Source organism: Pollachius pollachius (assembly GCF_949987615.1).
Source record: "Pollachius pollachius genome assembly, chromosome: 7".
In the NCBI taxonomy this organism is placed as follows: Eukaryota; Metazoa; Chordata; class Actinopteri; order Gadiformes; family Gadidae; genus Pollachius; species Pollachius pollachius.
Window position 1 is genome coordinate 7,681,904 of NC_136940.1, and position 27,989 is coordinate 7,709,892.

At 44.5% G+C, this 27,989-nt stretch overlaps 2 protein-coding genes across 3 annotated transcripts; one reads left to right on the forward strand and one right to left on the reverse strand.

Moving 5' to 3' along the window:
• Nucleotides 1-75: 75 nt before the first annotated feature.
• atp1b1a (ATPase Na+/K+ transporting subunit beta 1a) lies at nucleotides 76-9,438 on the forward strand. Its single transcript, XM_079739569.1, has 6 exons — nucleotides 76-314; nucleotides 3,490-3,618; nucleotides 5,872-6,027; nucleotides 6,861-7,045; nucleotides 7,464-7,547; nucleotides 7,699-9,438. Exons 1-6 carry the CDS (start codon nucleotides 221-223, stop codon nucleotides 7,954-7,956), a joined length of 906 nt encoding a protein of 301 aa, XP_079595695.1. The 5' UTR covers nucleotides 76-220; the 3' UTR covers nucleotides 7,957-9,438.
• Nucleotides 9,388-27,974, reverse strand: nme7 (NME/NM23 family member 7). Of its 2 annotated transcripts, XM_079739567.1 has the most exons (12): nucleotides 27,856-27,974; nucleotides 26,796-26,897; nucleotides 25,988-26,154; nucleotides 25,449-25,559; nucleotides 25,080-25,130; nucleotides 24,334-24,541; nucleotides 20,533-20,638; nucleotides 17,868-17,932; nucleotides 16,386-16,454; nucleotides 15,848-15,949; nucleotides 10,265-10,372; nucleotides 9,388-9,528 (listed from the first exon to the last, which is right to left on the reverse strand). In XM_079739567.1, exons 1-12 carry the CDS (start codon nucleotides 27,856-27,858, stop codon nucleotides 9,496-9,498), a joined length of 1,125 nt encoding a protein of 374 aa, XP_079595693.1. In that variant the 5' UTR covers nucleotides 27,859-27,974; the 3' UTR covers nucleotides 9,388-9,495. The 2 variants fall into 2 exon arrangements, with proteins under 2 accessions (XP_079595693.1, XP_079595694.1); XM_079739568.1 differs by lacking the exons at nucleotides 9,388-9,528; nucleotides 10,265-10,372; nucleotides 15,848-15,949; nucleotides 16,386-16,454; nucleotides 17,868-17,932 and adding an exon at nucleotides 18,676-18,919.
• Between the last annotated feature and the right edge of the window lie 15 nt (nucleotides 27,975-27,989).

Here is a 27,989-nt window from a genome sequence, read left to right on the forward strand (position 1 = left end):
GACGAAGCCCCGCCTCTTCGGGGGCAACTTATGACTGGAGTTTACAGGGCGGAGCTATTCACCATAAGAGATAAATTGTGTGGGGTACAATAGGTAGAGTCGGGGACGACACGGTTCTTTTACGTTTTCCTGTGCGCGGACTGTGTCAGTGGCCGGCGCGAAAAACTGAACTCTTCTCAATCCGATTTAATTGAAAAGTGAATCCAAAGAGGATTGTAACATGTCGGCCAATAAAGAAGCCGATGGTGGATGGAAGAGGTTTGTGTGGAATTCAGAGAAAAGGGAATTTCTTGGACGGACTGGAAGCAGTTGGTGTAAGTAGCCTACTTATGTCCCGAAATCACCCGTAATACAGATGAGTATGTGGGTATTACCATCGATATTAACACAAGACATCAGAGGAACGGTGAAACGCAATAGGAAAAGGCGCTTCATTGATTCGTGTTCGTGGAACAGCACCTGTTAGATCCCACTTTGGTTTTTGAAATGTAGTGTGTCGTGACTCCAATTATCAATGGGACGTGTGTGGTTGCTAGGCCAATAAATCAAAGATAACTGTCGATAAGGTACCATCAATCCGTAGCCCCACACGTCTGGCCGATCACTATGACATAAAAAGGTGTGTTAATGGTCAATTGGCACTATTTTTTTATTTTTACTATTAGGCTATGGGGCTGTGTAAGAAACAAAGTGAGATTAGTAATAACGAGTATTCATTGGACCTAACGTTACCAACGTGTGACAGGGGAAAAGATTAGACTACTGGGCCTATAGACCATACGACTATTTATCGATTAGCTTTCGAAAAAAGGCGTCCTTTCTCAAAAAGGTCATTTTGAAGGGCAGTCGGTCTATCAAGATTTGTTTTCTCCTAAATCAAATATTTGAAGTTGAGTCACTCATTCTCCGAGTGCGGACTAAGGCTGGTTAAAAAATGTTGTCAAATAAAGCTTTTCCCCCGACCGAGGACATATGAAATGGGATTGATTCTTGGTGAATAATATCGATGTCTGGCTGTATTTCGCCACAAACAGCGTCCAGGCCCACTCCAAAGAGGTTGAGTTTTGGGGTTACAACGAGTACACAACTAAGTGTATTTTTTAAACAGAAACGTCCCCTCACGACACGTTGTCGCCGAGGTCTGATTTCCGTCTCGGTGCCTTCGCATGGCGGCTGGATGGTGGATCACGACTCACATGTCCCCAGGGGCCTCCTCCATCACAAAGTTTTTTTTTCTCCCTCCGTGTTAAAAAAAAAACTTTACAAGGTCGAACGCGGACAATATGATTTGGTTTCCGAATTCTCTAACCAATCCTTTTCCGCCTTCGTGCATCGACAGCGTGCCATATTTAAGAAAAGTTGTGCGATCGCCGATTTTATCTGAACGCAACAGGTAGTCGCTTTCAAAAAAAAAATGTCGACCTAACGCGTTGGAGAACAAAATCTGCTCCTCTTTTTATTGAGGGATGACGCAGATCCGCCGCCGATTAAGGCCCCGATCACGAACCGTATGTCGTTTTTCCGCAAAGGGATTTGGCGTGATGAGAGAAAATGGCTGTTGCGTCCCTACATTACCAACAGGGATGAGTTCGCATTTACTTAAGATTCTATCTAGGTTCAATGAATGAACTTATTTGGATTCAACAAGTAGCCGTACCTTAAAGGTAAAGGGCAGAGGTACATTAAGAAATAGAGAGACATTGAGAGGGAGAAGAAGGGAGGCAGAGAGACAGAATGATATAGGGAGAAATGTACAGGAGGAGAGAAGCCAGGAGGGAAAGAAACAGGGAGAGAGAGAAAGAGAGAGAGGTGGGTGATGCTGAGAAGCACCCATCATTGGTGTGGATGGGGGAGGTGCTCTCTATTCAAAGTGATCCATAGGGTTGTGCCAGCAACACAGGCCATTTGGTCTAGTTTCATTTCCATTGATTGAATTTAAATGTTAAAGCTGCCGACCTGCAACACTGCAACTGCCCCACTCGGACATCATTGCCTGTTGATAGCCACGATCTTTGTTCGAAGTAGTGATGAATAATGTACAAACTTTGTTAGAATGATGTCGCGCTATACTCTGGGCCTTACAGGTCTAATAGGAGTTAATGTCGACCATTTTGCGTTGTATTCATGGTGAACTTATGCTTATACCAGAGTATCTGGTTGTTCCCTACCTATTTGTATTTCAATTGCCAACCCTTTGCCTTTTTCTCTCCAAAAGTCAACAAACCTGAAACTCTATTGTGTGGCTATCTGTTGACATGTTAATGAGTTCTGTCGCCCCCCTACCCTTCAAGCAGGCCAATGCTGAACACAACATGTAAAATACAATCTACCATTAAGATGTCTTTTTGATAAAGACAATGCAGTGCTTGGTTACTTATTTAGTTGGGTGGTGAAATTAACTCTCACAGGCCTTGCAGTTAACACAAACCCTTAACATCGTAAAGAAAAAGTGAGAAAAAAAGAGTTTAAATTCGCCATTAAGGCAGATGGTTTCTAGTGAGTGACACAAAATCTTGAGCAATGCAGAATGGTCTGAGTATTTGTCATGGGCGTGGACGGCATATTTCCTGTAAAGACTTGTGACCAGGTCACTTGATGTACAGTGACCTTGGTGACAAGTATTGCGAGTATATAGGCCTAAGCATGTAGCCCAAATTTCCCTAGGATAATGAAAGGTCATCATTTCTTGTATTTGGCTACACAAGAATCAAAACATCAAAGATAGCATAGTTTGGATAGCAAATACCACACTTAATACCTAGTAGGCCAACATAGTTTATTTAACCTGTGAAATTATTATTACCAATTACTAGCAATATCCGACCATACATATGATTACTCAATATCTCATGTTAATTTGCTTCCATTTTTTTAAACAAATATTGTATGTTCAATTGACTAACACTTTAATAGCACACTATTAAATAGAGGTTAAATAGGAAACTTTTCTAAATGCATCAAACACATTCAAAAGTAGTTCCCGGGAGTAGCACAATATATTCAAATGTATTTATGTATGTGCTTTGGAAAATGGCTCATAGGGTTCTAAACCCTAACTCTGGTGGCGTTACACAGTTATAGACTTGAAGACTTGTAGCCAGTGATGCTAACGCGGTTCAAATGGCGATTGCTTTATGCTTAAGATAGTGATTCAAGGGCTGGCTCTTGAATGTTCACTGTACGGTGAATTACCGTTTGCGACAGGACACAGAAGCAGTCATCTATTGATTTGCTTTCCACGGGCTTCCAATTAAGTAGGACATTAGCGGTTGAATGGCATTTGCTTAATGACCTATCTCTTCTCAAGGACAGTGTTGATAATTTCAAATGAGTGATGCTTGTCAACTGTAAGATGGATTGATAACTTTGATTAGCTGGGCCCAGGCTGGTGCATGTTTAAAAAAGAATCACGTAACAACCCACGCACGAGAAGCATGTTGACCCTTCCTTTGCTGAAACATCGTTTTTTTTTCTCTGGTTTCTCCACAGTTAAAATCTTACTCTTCTACCTAATATTCTACGGATGTCTGGCCGGCATCTTCATCGGGACCATCCAGGCTCTGCTGCTCACGTTGAGCAATTACACGCCCACCTACCAGGACCGAGTCGCACCCCCAGGTACCCAATACCTACTGTCTAACACTTATCATCCAGACCGGCTTACACTCATCATCCCTACTTTCTAACACTTTACTGACTTACACTTATCATCCATACTGTCGTAACACTTAACAGAATTACTGTCTTACACTTATCCCTACTTTCTAACACTGGACCGACTTACACTTATCATCCCTACTTTCTAACACTTAACTGACTTACTGTTTTACCCTTATCAGACTTACTGTCTAAGCCTTATCATCCCTCCTGTCTAACCCTTGTCAGCCCTACTGTGTACACCAACTCCTTTGGAGCTCATATTGACTGTAAACTTATTGTTACGTTGCCATATGTACCGTCTAACACTAAATGGATCCAACACCTATTACTTGACTGTCTAACACTAGCTACTCCAACACCTCCTCTTTTCCGAAGTCTTACACAAAGTCATCCACACCTCATACGTACTATCTGACACTGCTTACCTCTCTATATGAACTGCCTAACACTAAGTGATCCAAACCTCTTCATACGCATCAACGCTGAAATGATCAGAGACTTTTTACTGTACTGTCATAACACCATCTACTCCAAAACACATTCTCTTATTGACGGTCTAACCTAAACTCCTTGTCTAAACTCCTGTCGAATATGTACTACTCTGTACCTCTCTGTACAACACTAAAAGTTATCTATCTGTCTAAACTACAATGTACTGCCAGCACAGATCAAGCTCAGTAACGTTAGTGTGGGTATTTTATTCACATAATTGCTCGGGATGTGAGGAATGTTAAACACACTTTTGATTCAGAATGACGCTTATTCGTGAGGTGTTGTTGCTATGCATCCTGTTGCTGCCGCTGTGTGTGTGTGTGAGAGAGAGAGCTGCGATGTGATTTGGCTGCTGCTGGCTGGCAGGAGTCTGACCTTAGTTTCGGCCATTTTGTCCTTCACTGCTCGCAGCCAGTCAATGGCTTCCCCCTCAGCAGTCTGTTGAGCCTGTTGTACAAACACCGCACACTTTTGTGTTCAGCAGAACTCAAACGTCCATTTGTCATGTGAACGCATCGTTAACGTGTTAGCCTGGGCCAGAGTCACGTCAGACCGGTTTCACTTCGTTTTTGTTTTGGTGGTTGGGAACCCTTTTTTTTCCCCTCAATGGAAGATTTTTGTGGATTTTGTTTTTTTCCCTGTTGTCTTTCGAAAAGTGTAAATCCTCACACGCACACCCACAAAAGATTTATGGGGCGAGACATAATGAGACATCTGTGCGCCAGTTTACGTGTGCATGCGTGTGTGTTTGTAAACAGCCTTGCGTCCCCTGCGAAGCTCACGACTAGCGGTAGCGGCGTGTGTGTTTGCTTGGCCCATGCTGAGGCCCTGGGGGTATTTTTAGCAAGGCATTGTAAAGGAGAGAGAGAGTCTCTGTGCATACGGCCACGAGCCTGCCTGCCGTTTCCCCTGTCGGCCATTTCCTCTCCCTGTCAACTGACTCTGAATCGACGAAGTCACAACCAACACAAGTAGGTGTGGAGCGCTTGGAGCCAGGCTGAGTTTCCATTGGTGGGCAGATAAAGGAAAGAGCTTTTTTTCTCTCTCTCGTGCTCTGTCGGTTGGTTTGAGAACCGCCCCCAACCCCCCCTTCTGGCTCTCTCTCGCTCTCTCTCTCTCTGTCTCTCGTTCCATGGCTGAAAGTTTCCATTGAGAGAGAGAGAGTGCCGGGGCAACAATGATAGGGGGGGTGTTTGTTCAACTTTTAACAAACACAGAAGTCAAATCAAAACAGAACCGAGTGTCCTTGTCTCGCTCCTCATCTTTCCTCGGCAGCATTCTTATTCCTTTTCCTTCTCCTCGTCCCAGTTGTGACATTGAATGAGAGGATTTCCGTGTTTTGGAAGCTCCTGAAAGATCTTCTCCCACATTGTCTGTCCATGCCCCGCCTCCTCAAGGCTGAGGCCCGTTGAGAACGCTGTCTGTGGAAAATTACTGCAGCAACACCTCCTGCCCCCCCTCTTCCCCCCCCCCGTAGTGTTCAGCAATTATTCCACAAATGTCACATGTCTGTTGCTGCAATAATGCGTTGAGTAATACTTCCACAAGAAATGAAAATAGGATTTTAAAAATTTGTGCACTTACGCTCAGTGCCATGGGAGGGAACTACGTAACGATTATGAACGCCAGGACACCGCGCATTACATACAATGTTGGAACAGGCAGCCTGAAGATTACAGCCGTGTTCCTTGAGTAACTCCTGTGCCGTGTATCCTCAAGGTTTGTCGCACACCCCGCGCTCTGAGAAGTCTGAGATCGCCTTCAACATGAACATTGAGCGCACGTACGAGAAGTACATCAAGTCCATGGAAAGCTTCCTCACCAAGTACAACTCCGAGATGCAGGTGGACGAGGGAAAATTTGAAGACTGTGCAGGTAAAGTCTATTTACACATACATACATATATATATATATACATATATATATATATTAGCGCTGTCAATCTTCCTCTACAATCCCATTCAAATTTCATTCCTTATCAATTTGAGTGTTAAAATCCACATTTTAATGCTACAATTTAGCCTATTATTTATATTTACTATGCACCTATACACTGTATACACATATGCATTGCCAATGCCAATTTTAACATACTACCCTAGAGTGCATTCTACCAATTCCAAATGTATTTTTAAATTATAGGCATAAAATTATATTATATACAATTATTTTATATGATATAAACGCTAACTCTCGACTGCATTAAGCCAGTGAATAGATCTGTTTTACCAATCACATTCAGGTATCTTTGTCATAGTCACCATGGACTGTACATAAGTTGTAGGACATAGCAGAGATAACAGCCTACTTACCTTTCTCACACAGTGTTCTTACTGTATCCATAGTGGTAAACCACAATCATAGACCTATTATTATCGTTATCTGTTACATCTCGATAGCAGTCGGCACTACAAGCCAATTTTAAATTGCACCTTGGTAGGGGAATACAGGTTGCTGTTTATAACATGACGGTGTGCATTTGTATCGCAACAGTTTCACTTAAGATAGCAACTTCTTATGAAAGAGTGAAAGAGCCTATTTTAGGAATTTTGGGACTATTTTAGGTACTTTGAATGTTAATTTCCGTGGGAATCTGGCCACCTCTGCTACACTCTGTCCTCATGTTGTCCTAACCAGGGAGACATTCACGCCATGTGTATGTGTGTGTGTTATAACTGACGGTGTTCTCGCTTGTGCTCCCTCACCAGACAAGCCATCCGAGCCAATAATGCGCGGGGACCTGGAGACAGACAAGGGCATGCGCAAGGCCTGCCGCTTCTCCCGCTCCCTGCTGGGGGCGTGCTCCGGTGACACGGACCCCACCTTCGGCTTCAAGGAAGGCAAGCCCTGCCTCATCGTCAAGCTGAACAGGATCGTCAAGTACATCCCTAGGGTGAGTCCCCCCCCCCCCACATACCCGGGTGGCCCCCCCGGCGCCAACTGTCCCGGCTTGTTCGAGAAAATGATTCAGCGTAGTAATGACGTCTGGGATTAGAGAGGTCATTATAATGTAATTGATCATGTTAAACTGTGTGTTATTAAAAGACCGACGTCAAAGAGTCTAGCATTTCAGATGTTGGTACACAGTGTACTGGCACGATCACTGCTGATTTAAACTCGGACGCCTGCTATAGGTACGCCTGATTTGATTTAAAACGTGTATTCAACTGTACTAGGTATTTCATGTTGTTGTAAGTTAAGACAAGACAGACGACAATGAACAGTTTCACGTCGCAAGTGATGTTGATGGCAGACAGCCACGGTGCTCGGCCAGCAAGTCTGATCAAATCCACCAAATCTCTCCCCTCTAGCCCGTACAAGACAACGCGACCCTGTCCATGGCTGTTCAGGCCAGACAGAAGCCCAACCTGATCCCTCTGCACTGCACCAACAAGGTATGGTACTTACGATCTCAAAAGGCTTCAGTACACCCAAGCATAGATAGTATTTTGTAGTTTGTCAAAACTTTCACCGCATCTTATTCCACCGTTTCAACAATAGCCGACATCACATGGTAAATCTCTGGCGCGTTTCTTCTTTTTGCAGAGAGAAGGGGATGAAGGCCTAGTCGGTGATATCAAGTACTACGGCTTCGGCGGCGGCTTCCCGCTGCAGTACTACCCCTACTACGGCAAGCTGGTGCACCCCCAGTACCTGCAGCCCCTGGTGGCCATACACTTCACCAACCTCACCAGGATGCAAGACGTGCGCATCGAGTGCCGCGTGTACGGCGCCAACATTGACACGAGCGAGAAAGACCGCTACCAGGGACGCTTTGACGTGAAGATAACCATGTCCTTATGACCCCCGACCGCAGGTGCCCCTGCCCCGTCTCCCGCCGTGCCCCTTCAAACGCAGTTCTAGAAATTAAAAGTAAAAAAAAAAAAAAGAAGAAAATAGTAAAAGTCGAAAAAATAAAATAAGAGTTCCAATAAACAAAAGAAAAAAAAAACACGACTAGTCTTGAAAACGAACCGTTCACGCTATACAAGACCTTAAAAAAAATGTTAATCTGTGTGCTTTACACTAGCTTTTTTCTGTGTATGTCGAAGGGGGTTAGAACTACATGAGGAGTTAGCAATACACAATATTTATTCTAATGTAAATTGAGAAGTATTCCTTGAGCCAGGGGGACATGTTCACCTATTACTGTAAATTGCGATTCCACTACTGATATGTAGCGAGCTGTGTGTCCGTCTCCAGTGTCTCCCCGATGTGGTCTCCCCCTCTCTCTATATATATATATTTTCGGAGTGTTCAGTGCTGTAGTCACGCCACTTATACTGGCCTTCCCATGCTTCCCTGTCTCACGTCGTTTGCTTAGCTTTAGTGGTCCAAGGTGTGTGCGTGTGTGTGTTTGTGTGCGCCTGTGTTCGTTCTCTGTGTGCAGGTGTGCTAATCTTAGCGTGAGCGTGTGGATGTTGTCATGTACTTGTACTAACTGAAATACTGGCATGGTACTCTCCCCATGTGTGAGTAAAAAGGACTGCACTCCCTGGAATCTCTTCCTACTAGATGATGTTGTTGAAGTATACGTGTGTACTTGCTCTCTCTCTGTGTTTTATTCACGGTAGGCCACGGGCAGCGGACAGGGTCTAATTCTTTCTCTCTATCTATCTCTCACTCTCACTCTCTCTCATTCTTCTGTTTATTCCAATTTCAAAGCGGAGCCGGAAATCCCACGCTCAGAATAGACAAATCCGCCCCAATATTTTGGGTCTACCGTCTGCTAATGAGCAGTTATCAAACCCAAGAGATACAATGTTGGCCTGGCAGTGCCCGGGTGGTGCCAAAAACTTGGCATGGATTTTCACTTACTGACCGTGGGATTTCTCACTTCTTAAAAAATAAAATGTGTAAACTTAGTGGGTCCAGTGTGAATGAGTATCACTTCTGTCCGAACATGGCAACTCAATGCTTTTAAAAATCTTTTATTTGTTTTCACGTTTTTTGATTTTAGAATTTATAATTTTTTTTTTGCTGGAGACATCACATGATGTTGTGTAACTTTCTATCGAATGTTTTAGCCATTTCCATGGTTGAAGAATTGTATATTTATGCAGTTGTACAATTTTTTTTTGGCAAAAAGAAAAAGTGTAACGTACGAATGCAATACCAAAGTGGCTGGTGAAAAAGATCATAAGAAGCAACACAGTGCCCATGTAGTAGGACGTCAAGTTGGTGTAACAGTGCTTAGAGTCCACGTGGAACAACACAACACCATTTACTCTTGTCACTTTATTTAATCTGGTGAGACTGAAATAATTAAACAGAAAAATAAGCCTGTGCTGAAGTCTTAATAAACACATTCAGGAGTGATTTTCTAACAAACTTTTTTTTGCTTTAACCATCTAAAATCTTGAAGAAGTACTGCACCTGGAAGAAGAAGGAGGAAATGTATTATAGAAATGAACCACTTTATATTGGTGATTAATATTGATACAGTACAAATGGGGGAGGGAGGGTGTAGCAATAATGTAGTGTACTGATAGCTGGATATGAATATTTACGTAAGATAAGACATACTTAATCAATCCCAAACGGGAGAGACAGGAACATCCGTGGAACGAGTATGAACGAGGCACAAGGTGCTCTCGGTAGTTTCTGGTGGTCGTTCGGGAAGGAAGTGTGGTACTTGGGGCAACCTTTACGGCTACTATGAACTACCAAGCGGGAATGTGCCCCCCACCCCCTTCCCTCCGCCTGGTTTCAGGCTTAATGATTAACAAGGACACGTTTGTCCACAGCCGCTCCACGGATCAGGAGCTACCCTGAACAATAGCGCCTAATGAATCACGCCTGCTCACTCGGCTAAACAATGGCTCGCTTCACATTCCAGCCCCCCCTCTCCTCTCTCTCTGGTCCTAACCAGTGTGATCTATAAGGGGGGGCCCCCTCCACTGGCCCACAGGGGAAGTCATGGGACCCGCTTCCCAACAGCGCATGAAACACTGCACTGAGCTCACGTCCCCGCCGCCACCGCCGGCGACCGCTTCAAAGGAAACGCTCACGTGTTGCGTGTGCGTCGGGTGACGCCATGTGAAACAGCGCGGTAGTGTGCGTGAGGGCGGGGAGAATGCGAGTGGGAAGGGGGGGGTGACGATCGGCCTACCTCTAGAAGTGCGTCGTCGGGGAGGTCGGTGCAGTGCACGGCGTTCTGGACCTTGTCTTTGCCGTACAGCGCCCGCAGCGTCTCCGGTCGTAAGTGGCGTGCGATCTCCTGTCATGTTCAGGGACAGTTGGTTAGTTAGGAGGGCCTGCCTCGCTTTGAATGGGTCCTTCGGGTAGGATCTGAATACAGGACAATGTCAACTCATCCATTAGGCAAACCACACTGACAGAATATATGAATAGTAAATGTTGCCATAGGGCAGATGGTTTAATCCAATCAAACCTTTAACCCAGGCAGTGCCAGTGCCAGGCCCCGTGCTACCAGCCAGAACAGTATAACCACAGCACACAATACACTACAGAAAATGGGTTAGGGTCTAGTCTAAGTGATGAATTTGAGTCTATTACATGCAACTCTTGCGGTTTGTTACGCCCTTTGAATCCATTGCAATGAACTGCATGCGAGAGCAAAGAAAACCTCATCCTGTACCAAGCACTTCCCCATTAAGTTGAACCCAGCCTGTTTCAACACAGGAAATAGGCTGGGTTAAACAAAAACAACTAAAGTCGTTCTGATATCTCAGACCCATCTCTACATGTAGATTGCGTCCAATATAATATCCTTAAGAACTGCAGGAATATGTTATTGGACAGCAATGACAACAAGGACACCATGATCCCTCGCTAGCATCAAATACAACCAAGCCGAATCCATGCCACGGCTAGTTAGCTAGCCCAAGCTAACCACCTGTCAATTCCTCTCAGAGGTCAGGTTGCCAAAGGAGAGAGAGATGTCTTTTTTTTTATGAGAATAAAATGGCAATATTCCCATTAGGGCTTCGGAGTCCTCATAAACCAATAAAACAAATATGTCACACCCCTCAATTGTGTCGACATGCCCCCCGCCCCCCCTTCAGACTACTGCCCATTCAGAGCTGGTGGAGGTGTGGCGCGCGTCTTCATTACTCGCTGACCTCCACTCAAGGACACGTCTTCATTTCACATCGACCTCGGCCACATGACAGGCACACTCTAAAAGGGGAGTGCGGCCGTTCGGTTCCCAAGGTCAACCACCCTTTTGTCTTCTAACGCTCAGCCTTTGTCTGGTGGGAGAGACAATCCTCCCGACGGGACCCTTCTGCTCAGGTTTATGTTAACCCGGTGCCTGGCGTTAGACTTACGACCCTGTGAAACATCATGGAAGGGGGTTATGAATGACATGTGTGTAATGTCTCCCCCTCCCCACAGCCTGCACTGCCGTTGGAAACAGGAGAAGGTGAATAATGGGTTTGGCAAAAACACCACTGGTGTCACCACACCATCCCACTCTTGGCTGTAACTCATGTCGAGGCTGCTGCTCCATCATATCAGGCCCTGGGAAACATCCTCACAGGACCGCTGCCCCTGCCTACCAGGCTGCTGCACTTAGCAACTGCCTCGACTCCATTTTGTTTCTCAATTGTTTCCATGGTAAAGTAATAGCCTCCAGAGATTTATAAACCAAAAGACAAAAGGCCGGAAGCGGTGTGTAAAAGGGCTATAAACCTCTTCCTCAACAGACGCCGACACAATATCTCTGGTCGCGGCCTTCCAGGGGCACGTGAGGAAGGGGAACAGCAGAAAGAATAGCTTAAAAGGCAGTTTAGTTACGCAAAGGGGCTCAGAATAAGGACATAAGTCCTGCAGATCTGGTATGGACTCTCAGGAATGGTAAAAACAAGGGGGTAAGTCGCTGGTTAGAGTGGAGGAACTGGGAGCTGAAACCAGAACAGGTCCAGGACGCTCGAGCAAATGGAAAGTATTAGGTTGATAAGAATTAATAATTTTATCTTACTCAATATAATTAACATAAGTGATACTATTCACCTGGCCAATAATATACGTTTGATCAATAACATAAACGTGACACACAGGACATTCGATTCTTTTCCCTCTCTACATGGTTTGAGTCATGAATTGAGTGCAGAGCGGTTGACTTGAATGGGACTGGGGAGGATGGGGCGCGGCGTTATGTTTGCAATCTACTCTACTGTGGCGAACAATGGACCGCATGTAGCTGGTGGTGAGGTCCATTCTCTACCATCAGCAATCTGCTCACTCGCTCATTAACCGGATCATGGTACATACATACCAACGATGTATGTTTTGCAGCCACACTAATAAATGGTTTCGTTGACTGACACCGGTTAGCAAAAAGGCCAGCACTGAGAGAGAGCAGTTTAAATACGGTAGAAAGCAGTTTAAAAGACTGTCGTTTTGGTGGAAAGCAGTTTAAGAGATTAGTTCTGAGAGAGAGCAGTTTAAAAGACTAGTTCTGAGAGAGAGCAGTTTCAAAGATTATTTCTGAGAGAGAGCAGTTTAAAAGACTGTAGTTCTGAGAGAGAGAGACAGAGAGAGAGAGAGAAGTTCAAAAGACTGTAGTTCCGAGAGACAGCAGTTTAAAAGACTAGTTCAGAGAGAGCAGAACAGCTCAATGGAGACCAAAGTCAAAGCTACAAAGTTGTTTTTCAGTGTCTGTTTTTGATTGTAAAACGGTTCAAGAGATCTGATCCAAACACCTAAAATTCTTATCTCAAACTATACTCCCCCTTATTTTAGATTGAATAACCAAATATGGGGAACATCAGGACCGATGGGGAAGTGCAGCAGTCTCTTTTATCCCTGAGGTCTTATGCGTTGTGACAAATTAAGACTTTGGAAAAAGAACAGAGGATTCTTTTCAAAAGAATGATAGCGCGGGTGTGTGTTTGCTGTTGTCGGTAGCGGGTCATTAAAGTATCCTCCTAGCTCTCTAATCTCCCATCAGCCGCGCCAAGATGACGATGTCAGAGTGCTTCTGAACTTCTTATCTCCAACCTCTACTGGCGGCAGGTGCTTTGATTCTCTCAGCCGGCTGCAGTTCCCCAGGGACCTCTAGGGGGTGCTGGGGGGGAGGGAGCACCGGTGCTGCCAGGCTCCCTGGAGATCATAGTGTGCGTTAGTCGCGTGACTTCACCGGCTACCGTGGTAACGTCCAAGCCCAGCCAAGCCCGTGGTGGGTAGGTAACCTTGGAGCAGACGCCAAACAGCCAACCTCGCCGGCGCGATGACCACAGACGACTTAATGGCCGACCAACCAACAGATAGAGGAGAAGTTAATAGTTTAAACAGGAAGATTTACCAACCCAACTGCGGCATTCAATGGAACTAATAAATACCTTGATCTATATAGCACCTTCAAAAACTTGTTTTACAAAGTGCTTCAAATAGTTTCTAAGAACATAGACCTGTGTATATTATTAGATATAGATAGTTATTTCAACTATTTAAATAAGAATGTTGTCTCAGTGAAGCTGTGATTGTTATTTCACCCTAGCCTTTGGCGCACTGCTAATAATAACAGTTGAAGAAGATGAAAGATAACATTACAATGCAGGTTATGAATATGCGATATATCGATATGCATTTGCTCATTGACCAGACGTAATGACGGCCGGCTGCATGCAGTGAGGGCCCCTTATGAAGTCATGTGACCTGGCCAACCGTAGCCCAGCAGATAATTTCCTACTTCCTGTCACACGCACCCCCACACATCATATCATATATCCTTTCACAATGCACCACACAATCATATAATACAATGTATATTCAGAAATCCCATCACAGGTCATATCTCACACCTTGATTCATCTACCTCCTATCCTATGTCCATCATAACTTATCATGCCACATATCAAATCACATACAACTTGTATCAGACCATATATAACATCATACATCACATGAATACCACTGAACAAGCCTTTTCTAGCTATTGAAGAAGGGGTGTTTAGTGTAGCAACACTGTCATGCTCTACTTGCAAAGAATCTAAAGTGAGCTTTTCATTGAGATTAAAACTCAGAAAATAGGACGGATCTAGTGTTAAAGTAACCACGGTAACCAACGGGCATTGGGAACAGGGCCTTGACATGACGCACCAACACAGCCCTGCAGCACACACGCACGCACGCACACACACACACACACACACACACAAACACGTGCACGCACACACACACATACAAACGCACACACACACACACACATACAAACACGCACACACACTATTTTATTCCAATGCCACTAGAAATTACATAAAGTCACATTGCCAGATTTCACATTCAAACCTTAAATCAAATCTAACTCATTTAGAGGTGAAAGCCAGAAGCCACTAACAGTGCAGGTGTCCTTAAAGTCATGGATGTGATGTAATCTACACAGACTGACCTTTGAATGGCACCAGGGACAGTTAAGTGCGATCATTCATCATCATAACTGTTATAAACCAAGAAACTAATAGTTGTAGTTCAATAAAAAGACTAGAGTAGCAGGAATGTTGGGTCATATAATAGTTTACAGAGTATAGTATAGTGTATATTGTACAGTAAAGTATGGTGTATAGTATAGTATGATGTACGCTGTATAGTGTATTGTAAAGTAGAGTGTCGTTTATACTATAGAGTTTGGGTATATTATGGTGTATAGCGTTAGTGTATAGTGTACAGTATTGTGTAAAGTGAATAGAGGGCATCATGTATAGTATGGTGTATCATATATAGTACTGTGTATTGTGTAGTGTATAGTATGGTGTATCATATATAGTACTGTGTATAGTGTAGTGTATAGTGTATAGTATGGTGTATAGAGTTTATAATGTATAGTATGGTGTATAGTGAATAGAAGAGTTTATAATGTATAGTATGGTGTAAAGTGCTAGTGTATAGTATGGTGTATAGTGTATATGAGAGTGTATAATGTATAGTATGGTGTAGGTGTTTAGTGTATAGTATGTATAGTATATAGTATGGTTTATAGTGTGAGTGTATAGAGTGTATTATGTATAGTATGGTGTTTAGTGTACAGTATGGTGTAAAGTGTTAGTGTATAGTGTATAGAAGAGTTTATAATGTATAGTATGGTGTATAGTGAGTAGTATGGTGTTTAGTGTATGGTATAGTGTATAGTATAATGTATATAGTATAGTGTCTAGTATTTAGCATGGCTTCCCAGCCTTTGACCTTAGGTTTACCACTAAATAGTCATCAAGACCTTTTCGGACCAAGCCATACGCAAAAAGTAAAAAGTAGTTCATGAATACACATGCAATGGCTCAGCTAAGAGTGCCAGCCCCCTATTATACCCAATTATTACCACAAGAAAGTCATGGCCGCTGGGAATCAGTGGAAAGAAAAAGTCAGCAATGCTGCATATGCTTCCCAGAGTGTTTATTTAGCAAACACAAATGAACACAAAACCTCAATGGAAAAATTACAATGGAAAACCTTTGATGGAATGCACAAAGGGACACTCATTTTGAAATTATAACAAGCCATAATACTATGTTTACTGAAAATATAGTAGATTGGTCTATTTCGAGAATAAAATCCCACGTACCGCAGTACCCGTGTGTACTACAAGTGGTACACATACAACAGGTTGCAAACATGTATATAATATGGCGTATAGGGTCTAGTATGGTGTATAGTGTCTAGTATTGTCTATGGTATATAGTCTTTACTAGTGTTTAGCTGGGGGTGGGAGGGGGATGTAGAAGTCTGGACTCACCGGGTCGGCCGGCCCACAGAAGTCCCGGAAGCTCTTTGGTGTGTCGGAGCCCCTTACCTCAAGGGCCAGGCAGGGTCCAGAGCACAGCTCAGACACCATGTTCTGATAGGAGCAAACTACATGTTAACTACAGCTCAGACACCATGTTCTGATAGGAGCAAACTACATGTTAACTACAGCTCAGACACCATGTTCTGATAGGAGCAAACTACATGTTAACTACAGCTCAGACACCATGTTCTGATAGGAGCAAACTACATGTTAACTACAGCTCAGACACCATGTTCAGATAGGAGCAAACTACATGTTAACTACAGCTCAGACACCATGTTCTTATAGGAGCAAACTACATGTTAACTACAGCTCAGACACCATGTTCTTATAGGAGCAAACTACATGTTAACTACAGCTCAGACACCATGTTCTGATAGGAGGAAACTACATGTTAACTACAGCTCAGACACCATGTTAGATAGTTAAAATGTCATTACATTACATAATCTCAAAGAGTGTTTTTGGACAGGTTATTGAGACTCACAGGGTACTCTGTGACAACCCCTTTGTAAACTTCATAGAACTCTTCTGCATTGGCCCGGTCCATCGTGAACTGTGGAGCAAGAGGGGAGAATTTATTTTAACATATGTTAAATAAAGGCGTTGGTATACATAGTTAATATATGTACACTAATGCATGAGTGGATTTATGACAGGCAGTTTCATTACTACAGATGGAACGCACCATGGTTGCGATGCTTGGGTGTGTCTGATTGAGTAAGTGAGTGAGTGAGAGAGTGACTGAGTGAGTGTGAATGTGTCTGTGCGTATATCAGCATACTTAGCTAACACATAAACAGTGGGCTGTGTGTGTGTGTAAGTGAGTTCGTGGGAGAAAGTGTTTATATGTATGTGTATATCAACATAGCAACAATACTGTACAACATTAATAAAGTGTGTGAGTGAGCCAGAGAGTGTACATATCAGCTAGTAACTATATAACAAATAGAAAGCACGCTGTGTGTGTTTGTGAGTGTGAATGAGCACGTAAACTAGAGAGTGTTTACAAAAATCAGCTTAGTAATATATAACAAATATAAACTATTCAGTGTGTGTTTGTGTGAGTAAGTGGCCAAGATAGAGGGGAAAGGAGAGAGTTTGTTTGTATATCGGCGTAGTAACTATATAACTTACATAAAGCATGCTGTGTGTGTGTGTGTCTGAGCGAGAGAAAGAGTGTGTATGTATATAAGCGTAGTAACTCTGTTACATGTGTGTGTGAGTATGTGTGTGCGTGCATGCGTGCGTGTGTGGAGAGTGACATTAATCGATTTCTCTCCACCCGGGGGCTGTCACTGAGCATGACATGTGACTTGAATCAGACAATGGATCCATCAGGCCCCGCCCCTCCCCTCCCAACAGATGACAGATTAGTGAAAAGGTCACCCAGTGCCTCGCCGATGGGCACTTCGATCCGTGAGACTGACTGGAGAGAGCAGATCTCTCACAGCCCCTGAGCTGACCAGCGGTTTGCACTCATTTTACATTTGACTGTTCACCGTGAGTGAGGTCAGGTCATGTCCATTTTGTTTGTCTAGTCCTTAATCACAGTGACAGTCCAGAAGGGCTTCCCAGGCTCCACATGATATGACACCACTCCCCAACCCTGAACCAAGGAAAGCAGGGTTAACCTGCTGTGTTTGGGGACAATGTGTCCATGCTGGACCTAAGTGCACACACACAAATTGGTGATGCTGTTAATCACAATCCTTTTCTGAGTGGCCTGACAACTGTATGTTGTGTGTCCAGCACATTCCCAACTAGATTGTGACCCATTTTGGGTCCTGCTCCAGATCTTAAGAACCGATGATTCTAATTACTAGGAAAAGCTCCCCCTTAAACCCAGAGGGAAGAAACCCGGAGAAGGAGCCAAGAACAGGGAGCGCTCCTTCCAGGGAGGGCGAGGAGGGCAATAAGAAGACTTGTCTGGGTAGATAAACAGGCTTCTTTCAACTGGAGATCTTACCATCTGAAGGGCTGAGATCTCGAACCCGGCCTTACTTATGGAGTTCAGGACCTTCCCTGCAAGACCTGTGGTAGCAGAACAACAAACCAGGATTCAAAGACACATTCCATCACCACAGCCAAACACATGAGGAACCCCATATTAATGTGCTATTATAATGGCTAATTAGTTAGGATCAAACCTTCTGCCAAAAGGAACACCAGCCACCACCCAATGGCTGGTAGATTTAACAATAAAAAAATTCAGGGTTGAATAAACAATTGCATGGCTGATACATTTTTCCACTCTTGCATGTTAAAATATGCAATTCTAAAAGTAAAACTTGGATGAAAAGGGCTGTCTGCTACAGGCTAATGTCTGCAGAGGGATTCTCACCCCACACCACACATGACAATGAGATAAGCTTACAGAGGTCTATGCTTTAAAAGGGGGGGGGGGGGAATTGTGAGAGAGGAGAGAAGTTGGGGGAGAGACAGAGACAGAGGGGGGAGAGGGAGAGAGAGCGGGAGAGAGAGCCGGAGAGAAAGCATGAGAGCAGAGCGGAGAGAGAGAGAGTCCGAGAGGCAGAAGATAGAGAGTCCGAGCAACAGAGAGAGAGAGAGAGAGAGAGAGAGAGAGAGAGAGAGAGAGAGAGAGAAAGACAGAGAGAGAGAGAGAGAGAAAAAGAGAGAGAAAGACAGAGAGAGAGAGAGAGAGAGAGAGAGAGAGAGAGAGAGAGAGAGAGAGAGAGAGAGAGAGAGAGAGAGAGAGAGAGAGAGAGAGAGAGAGAGAGAGAGAGAGAGAGAGAGAGAGAGAGAGAGATGAATCTGGCTGTGAGATGAGTCAAGGTTAAAGCGTTGAAGAGAACATGGAACAGCCCCCCCCTCCGCTATGTAGCACTAATCCCATTCTGATAACACAAAATGGAGGCTGGCCGTCCTCCCATAGAATCCTCCACGGCTCAGATATGAAACTCTGTATGTATAGAGCGGCCGCGGTGACTGGCCGCCCGGCAGGCAGACGCACTCCCCTGGACACATCTCGCCGCCGCCGCCGCACGCCACAGGGCCCAACTACAAATGATAGCAGAAGAAAACTCATCACCGGGGCTGTTGCTAGGAGATCCGGGTGCCAGGCAACAGACTCAGACTCTCCTCTATATTCCAGTCATGACCGCAACTCGTTTTACTCAGACACCCTCCACCACTACACACGGCGCCGATTAAACACACCTTTCCCAGTGGGGAAATCAAACGTGCGTTACATAGGGGAAATTAAATGCGTCCCCAGCCGGGGTAAACATTAGACCTACTCTACCCTGGGTAAATCGAACGCACCCTACCTGGGGTAAATCGAACGCACCCTACCCGGGGTAAATCTAACGCACCCTACCAAGGGTAAATCTAAAGCACCCTACCAAGGGTAAAACTAACGCACCCTACCCGGGGTAAATCCGACGCACCGTACCCAGGGTAAATCTAACTTACCTTGCCCAGGGTAAATGTAATACGTACATGCCCCTACTACAGTAGATGGGATGCACGACCCTAGGTAATGTAAAGCTATCTACCTAGGGTTCTGGAGTACTGTGTTGAAGATAAATTTAGTATCAGGCACAACCTTAGTGGTAATCTGGGGTTATGTGCATGGCCATACAGCATGAGGTGCTAGCTAACAGATGTCTGGGGTTCTAATGTGCCACCATACTGCTAGTGTGAGGTGCTAGCTAACAGATGTCTGGGGTTCTAATGTGCCACCATACTGCTAGTGTGAGGCGCTAGCTAACAGTTGTCTGGGGTTCTAAAGTGCCACCATACTGCTAGTGTGAGGCGCTAGCTAACAGTTGTCTGGGGTTCTAATGTGCCACCATACTGCTAGTGTGAGGCGCTAGCTAACAGTTGTCTGGGGTTCTAATGTGCCACCATACTGCTAGTGTGAGGCGCTAGCTAACAGTTGTCTGGGGTTCTAATGTGCCACCATACTGCTAGTGTGAGGCGCTAGCTAACAGATATGCAGAGCTCCTGTGTTACCCCTCAGTGCACCACAGGCCCGACTCTCTTCAAAACTAAATGTTATTGTAGCTTCCCCTCCGAGCTGGAGTTTACCTTGGAAGCCGTTGTTCTGATACCAGAGAAGAAGAACAGGGAAGGACGTGCAGAAAATATATATAAATAATGGAGGGGGGAGAGAGAGAGAGAGAGAGAGAGAGAGAGAGAGACCACCGCAGGGAAGAAAGTGTAAACAGAGCAGAGATCAGATGCTTCCCAGACCTACGGGGAAGAGCAGTGCCTGAGGGCCAATCAAAACACACGATCATGTTAGGGCCGGTCCCCTAGACCACAGCAGGGATGTAGTCTGATGACTCCAAAGTTGCTGTGACTTTAAACCTAATTCTGACAAGATGCAAAAAAAAATAATAACCAAGAAAAGCCTATAACCCCTAAAATGGTTAAACATACAGGGCTAGTTGGGATCAAGCTTCAAGTGTTCTTGTTTTGTTTAGGATTTTTTCTAGGATTAAAGGCTATCTTAGGTCATTAAGGAGCAGGGTGGGGTCAGGCCACTTGCTCAAGGATACCTACAGGTGAGGCTGTGGAAATTGGGGTTTGAACCAAGAACATATTGGCTGGGAGGCAAACGATCTGCAGTGGGGGTTCTCAGGTGATGTAGCAGGTAGGGGGTGTACCTTGAGAGAGTGCATGTGGCTTAATGATGCAACACGTGCACTCCGTGTATTTGGCCGTGTTGGAGGGGCCGTGACCAGCCGTGGAGGGGAAGAAGAATTCCACTTCCTGAGAGAATCAAACATAAACCAAAACATACCCATTGTCACCCAAAAGTGATCAACAGACAAAATAGGGTCAGAGTCACCCCGGTCAACCGCAACACATTTTCCAGTCTCTCTTATTAGCTGTGTACACAGTCACCGACAAGGGGAACACATTTGGAATTTATACGAAACTATTTTACAAAGCAATATCCCAAACTTGTGATGGAAATCTCTCCCAGAAATCCACCTTGTCTTTTAAAGTGAACTGAAAGTCCCACCCTCTCCTCTGCATTTTTCCTTTAAAGTTGGAGAGAAGTTATGTAGTTATGTAACTTATAGTTACATGGGTTGAAACCCATGCTAACTATAGGTCCCGCCCCCTCTCTCTCCTCTCAACCCATGTTACTAAAAGTCCCGCCCCCTTTCTCTCTGCTAAACAGTGTAACTAAAAGTCCCTCCCATCTCTCTCTCTCATAAACAATGTAACTAACAGTCCCGCTCCTCTCTCTCTCCTCTCAACCATCTAACTAAAAGTCCCTCCCATCTCTCTCTCTCATAAACAATCTAACTAACAGTCCCGCTCCTCTCTCTCTCCTCTCAACCATCTAACTAAAAGTCCCTCCCATCTCTCTCTCTCATAAACAATGTAACTAACAGTCCCGCTCCTCTCTCTCTCCTCTCAACCATCTAACTAAAAGTCCCTCCCATCTCTCTCTCTCATAAACAATGTAACTAACAGTCCCGCTCCTCTCTCTCTCCTCTCAACCATCTAACTAAAAGTCCCTCCCATCTCTCTCTCTCATAAACAATGTAACTAACAGTCCCGCTCCTCTCTCTCTCCTCTCAACCATCTAACTAAAAGTCCCTCCCATCTCTCTCTCTCATAAACAATCTAACTAACAGTCCCGCTCCTCTCTCTCTCCTCTCAACCATCTAACTAAAAGTCCCTCCCATCTCTCTCTCTCTCATAAACAATGTAACTAACAGTCCCTCTCCTCTCTCTCTCCTCTCAACCATCTAACTAAAAGTCCCTCCCATCTCTCTCTCTCTCTCATAAACAATGTAACTAACAGTCCCGCTCCTCTCTCTCTCCTCTCAACCATCTAACTAAAAGTCCCTCCCATCTCTCTCTCTCTCATAAACAATGTAACTAACAGTCCCTCTCCTCTCTCTCTCCTCTCAACCATCTAACTAAAAGTCCCTCCCATCTCTCTCTCTCTCTCATAAACAATGTAACTAACAGTCCCGCTCCTCTCTCTCTCCTCTCAACCATCGAACTAAAAGTCCCGCCCCTCTTTCGCTCTCTGCTAAACCAGTGTTTCTCAACCTTTTTTGTGCCACGGCACACTTCAGACAAGGAAAAAATCAACCAACATGTTATCAAACGCAAAATTTATTTTAAAAAATAAAATAAAATACAGTAGCCTTTACATTTGTTGTCAAGTAAGACTTAAAACTCACTCACTATGAAATCTGGGCCTGTTTAGATGCACACAAACGTGGTATCCTGGCAGAAATTGATGAGAAGCACATGCGTAGTTCCTCATCAATTGATCGCAGACGTTCTCTGTTTTTAGTCTTTATTGCAGTTAGACTTGAAAAGCCAAGCTCGCAGAGGTATGCTGTGGAGAAAGGGCGCAATGTTGAGATAGCCTTGTTTGCCACGATTGGGTATTCTTTGGCAGCAGTCAACCAAAAACTATCCAGCTGTAGGTCTGCATGGAGCAGTTTTAATGTGCGATCTTCTTTCAGTTCATTAGTTGTTCTTACTCCTGCAAAGTCAAATTCGTGTCTTTATCAACCACAGACCTATATGGGTCCCTGACACAGTCAAATGAGTTGGTGTTGGCTGAGGGAAAATCAAATGATATTTTCTCTTCAAGTGTTTTTTCATCAATTTGCACAAGGCTGAAGTGTTGACCTGTTCTTGGCATTTTTGGGCGAGGGGGAACATTTCGAGAGTGTCACCCCTTTCCAAATGCTGTCGCCAGAGGGAGATCCTTGAATGGAATCTGTTTATTTTGTCCGTGCTTGAAAGAAGGTTTTCATCTCGACCTTGCATTCGCGCATTGAGTTCATTCAGATATGCAAACGTATCTGCCATGCATGCAAGCTGCGCACACCATTCATCACTTGCAAGGAGCTTTGCATCATCGAACCTCTTCTCTTCAGTCAAAAATATTTTTAATTCCTCCCTCAATTCGTATACGCGGGCCAGAACTTTTCCCCGGGACAACCACCGGACCTCCGTATGGAGCAATAAGGCCTTATGCTCCACTCCCATCTCCTCACACAAAATTGCAAACAGTTGGATTTTCAGGGGTCTAGTTTTAATGTAGTTCACCATGCTCACATCGTTATTCAACACACTGGCCAGCTCCCTTGGCAAAGTTTTGGCAACAAGTGCCTCGCGATGTAAATGCGTGACTACAACATTAGGGTTCTTCTCTCGGGCTCTGCTCACGAAGCCTTTGATGCGCCCGACCATGGCTGCAAGTCCGTCAGTGCACACACTTACACAACTCAAACACTGAAGTCCTCCTTGTTGAAGGTACTCTGATGTGAACCGAAAGATTTCCTCTCCTGTGGTTTTATCGGGCATTGCTTTGCAAAAAAGGAAATTCTCGCGGATAGTCTCTCCATCCACAAAGCGCACGTTGGCCATTAGTTGCGCATGGCCACTGATATCTGTGGATTCATCCAGCTGCAAAGCATATTTCTCACTACAACGTATCTTCTCCAAAACCACACTCTCCATGTCCGCAGACATATCATCAATTTATCTCGCTATGGTGATATCTGAGGGGGGGACTTTAGCCACTTCTTTCTCTGCATCTGGGCCTAGAATGGCATTGACAGTGGCTTTGCAGGCTGGTATCTTTAATGTTTCCCCCACAGTGTGTGGCTTTTTTGATTTAGCCACAAGTTCAGCTACTAAATAGCTAGCATGGAGGGCTTTCTCGGACACCTTTGTGGCTTTCCTCATCAAAGTTGCCTGTTTCCCAGTGCTGTCACGCAAACAAACAAAATAGTCCAAAGGCTTATTTTGGAGGGATGGGTGTTTGGTTTGCAGGTGTCGCTTAAGCTTGCTAGGGACCATGGCACTGTTTGATAGCTTCTCCCCACATACTACACACAACGGACACGGTGCAACAGGATCCCCAGTAAAGGAAAAACCAAATGGCAGATACGTGTCACTGTACAGCCTTGAGCTCACCGTTTTTAATTTCTTTTGAACCCCACTTGTTGTGGGCTCATCGACTGGATTGGTTATGGTGCCACTTTGATCAGGAGTGGGTTCTTCTCTTTTCAAATATTTATCCATGTTCGCGTTGCGTTACTAGCGTCTACATCAATCACTTAATCTGTAATTTATTGTTTGCATATCTGTCAATTAATTGCGCTGCCTACCGCCACCAACAGGCATATGGGAGTATTTACGTTGCATACCACCAACAGCGCGACCACACACACTCGGCTCAGACTGGCGTACACGGAGTAGACCAATATATATTTTTTTTAACCAATGAATTGAATTTGCATCATTTTCCACGGCACGCCTGTCCATCTCTCACGGCACAGCGGTTGAAAAACACTGTGCTAAACAATGTATCTAAAAGTCCCGCCCCTCTCTCTCTGCTGAACAGCGTTACTAAAAGTCCCGCCTGTCTGTCATGAGATGAGGTTTACTGGGGGTGTGGTTAGTAGGGACGTTACCCTTGCGGCCGAAGCGACGGAGTCGGAGCCGTGTCCGGCGTTCTGGGTGCCGTCCGTCCCGAAGCGCGCCCGCACGCTGTCCTGCGCCTCCTGCCGCGCCGTCGCAGAGTCGGTGGGGCCCAGCAGTCTGCGCCACGCCCCGATGGCCTCATCCCCCATCAGCTCCATGGCAACCACCGGCCCCGACGACATGAACTGCACCAGGTTACTGTACACGCACACGCATACGCACAGCACACAGATACACACAAAAAAACACTATTATTGATTGAATTTGTAGTTAATCACTTCTACCTTCTTAGTAAGTGACATAAGAGCTGACCTAATTTTCTCCTTTTCTCCTTATTGCACCGGGGGTCAGAGATTAACGCAATTTCGATTCCTCTGTCTGGAATATATTTTGGAAATGACAATAAAGCTGACTTTGACTTTGAAATATCTTAAGAGACTTTTCATTGCACAAGGACGCCTTCAGGTAGACTGTGGTAACCAGGGTTCAAACCCAGGACCTTTCGGGTGAGAATCAAACACCCTAAGCAGTATCCAGCCCAGGCCTAGTGAATCAGTCACACTGGTTAGGAGGAGTTCTGACTCACATTCATTCATTCCTCCCACAGTGTTGTTCAGGGGTCACATGATGCTGGTGTGTATGATAAATGAGAGAATGAAGACATTGTCATAGACGAAATTAACCCAGATCTCTGAGCTAGAGGTCTGGGTAGCTGGTGAAGCATGGAGAGACTAACCTGAAGAAGGGCTTGGACTGGTGCTCCATGTAGAAGTCTGATGCCTGGCTCCTGTAGCGACAGGGTAGAGGGTTAGAGAGACGTCATTGACCCCAGCTTTTACACCCACACTCATCCCTTTCCTCCGAAAATCAAAATCATCAATAATGGCAGAGATAACATTAAGCATTACCTAATGACTCTTTCCAGTTATTGCTGAATGATAACAATAGCTAATAGATACAAGCTGTACAAGTACTGGAGTCAAAAACCTGCTTTGACTTAAGTGTCTTTCATTGGAAACTGAAGCGAATCTTACTAAATGAGTAAGACATATACTAGATAATACAAGGTAACAGAAGAGGCGCTTCACTTTCAGTTTGACCGTACAATGTTAGCGTGGTCATTTTAGCCTTGATCACGATCAAGTTGGCTGCGTGAATCGTTTCCAGGATGTCTCCCAGTCTGGACAGGGCGTCCGGCTTCACCATGGCCAGGGTTCTACCGGGATCGGGGAGAAGAGGAGGGAGTTAGTGACTGACTCACCGACACAACACACAGAAACAGAACAACAATATAATAAATCACCTGGCTGCGCTATTGATCAATGACGAATGTCGAATCAATGACATTTTCCTTCAAAACAATCACTACTTGAGTTGCGATTATTGATTTACCAACGGCCAACGAGTGACCTAGCTACATAGCCCAAAGCCTGTCCTCAATAGTGGGCCTGAATGTCATGTTTCTTTTACTTATTGTTGTTATGTTACACCAAACGGAAATGTGTTTTCATTTTTAGCAATAATAACACGGCTGCCCATCACTAAGGCCATGCCGGAAGGGAGAGGAGATTAGGAGTTGAGTCCAAAGGGAATGTAGCGGATGGGGATTAGAGTGGCTTTGCGTGGAGGCCAACGGCAGCATACCTCTCCTTCTTGCTGCCCAGTTTGTTTGCCGTGTACTGGTCTCCGTACTCCACAAGCTTGAGCTGCCGCGAGAACACGTTGACCAGGCTGCCCACAAACAGGTCCTGCTGGTGGAGACCTTCGTACCGCGTCCTCCGCAGGAAAACACGCTGGTTCTTCACGTCAAACTACACACACACACACAGTTACACACACACAAACACAAAGTTCCACCCACAAACAGTTACAGACAAACACAGAGAATTACACCCACCCATACAATTACACACACACACACACACACACAAATATATTGAATACACGCACTGACGCAGACAAAACAATAATAACCCATTTTTCCTGGTTGGGGAACAAGCGGCCGACAAACACAGTTTAGACCAATATGTGTTGTAAGGCGTTTGTCATTCCACTAGAGGGATCTATTACTACTTAGTCATTAAGCGTCCATCTAAAACCACTTCCAGTGCATTCAGATACATGTCATTAAGTTGCAGGAAGGTGTTAGACACTACACAGACTGGTCATTAAGGAGCCGGTATGGGTCGTTAGTTAGACAGTATAGAGATTTGATTTCAACCTAGAAAATAATCTCTTCTGTTTGGTCTTTGCCTCCCGGATGTAAGGTTCAGGGTCCTCAATGTCCACACTACAGCCTGACCTGTAGGCAAGATGAGCATGATGGCTCTCATCCACTCTACCTGCTCCTGAATTATCTGTACATGAAATTAACTGCAAGCCACTTCAGATAAAAAAAAGCGTTTGATGAAAGACTAAATGGTAAAACTGTCCACAGCCTCGTGGTGCCTACCATCTCAACAGAGCCGTCCTTGGGGTAGTAGAGGAGCTGGTAGCAACGCAGGAGGGTGGCACTCGGATCATACCACTCAGCCAGGAAGGCATAGCGGTCCTCCTGGGAACAAGATGGTCATGTGATCTCACACACTGACCCAACTGGTTTGTCTTTAGCTCTACTGTTAAATTTAGAATGCACTTTGTTGAAGAATGTGACTTTGCCGTTGCAACATTTATACACTAACACCACTCATGAATTATAAAAAAACCTTGCCTTTCTGATTCATACAGGGCTGTCTGTGCAGCGGTTTTTACTTTTTTTTTTTTACTTATTTGGCAAAAGGCCCCAGTCTCATTTGACATTTGCTTTGGGTATAAGTGTCTGCAAATTACTGAATGTATTTGCTCAAAATATACAGTCGTTAAATTCATCACAATTCATAATAATACATCCTCAGTCAGTAACAGATGTGTCTGCTTTTTCAGCAACATTGCAGAAAATGCCAAGGAGACAGATATAGATAGATAGATACAATATGCATGTGTATCTTTTTCAGTGGCCTAATTATTTGATAGGAGAAATTTCAATGCCAAGAGTGCTCCCTCTTGTGTATTTTACTATGATCTACAGCTGACACAATGATATCTGAAATGTACTTATAATGTATTCGTGCAATTAAGTTACACTACTCAAATGTTTTAGGGGAATTGGTGCTTTCGCTCAAGCCCCAAACAACTCCAGATAATACTCTCCTACCGAAAACATCACCCAACATGCTCAGTTGAGCATGTTGAGCTGATGTTTTTTAACAGTTCCACAAACGAATGACACTTTTAGCCAAAAGCCAGCACAATAACATTGGTTACAGTTTGTGAGTAAACCAACTTGTCACACATTTCTTGACCCACGACCCAGTCAAACGTTAAGACCAGTAGTGGTGTACATGTTATTATGTGAGTAAACTCACTAGATTGCTAACTGCTAACTGCTTTATACACTCATCTCTAGCGTCAGCGTGAAACGCAAATACTACACCTTTAAAATACGATGTACAAAACCGCAAGACTCAACATACCATTTGCTTTCAAACGTCGTAAGAAAATGCGTTTATTAAACCTCTCTGGGTTTCGATGAGCAACTACCTCGGTGAGCTAGCAGCGCGCGCCAAACTGCACAACGTTTCCATAGTTACGCGGTTGGGTGAAAGGT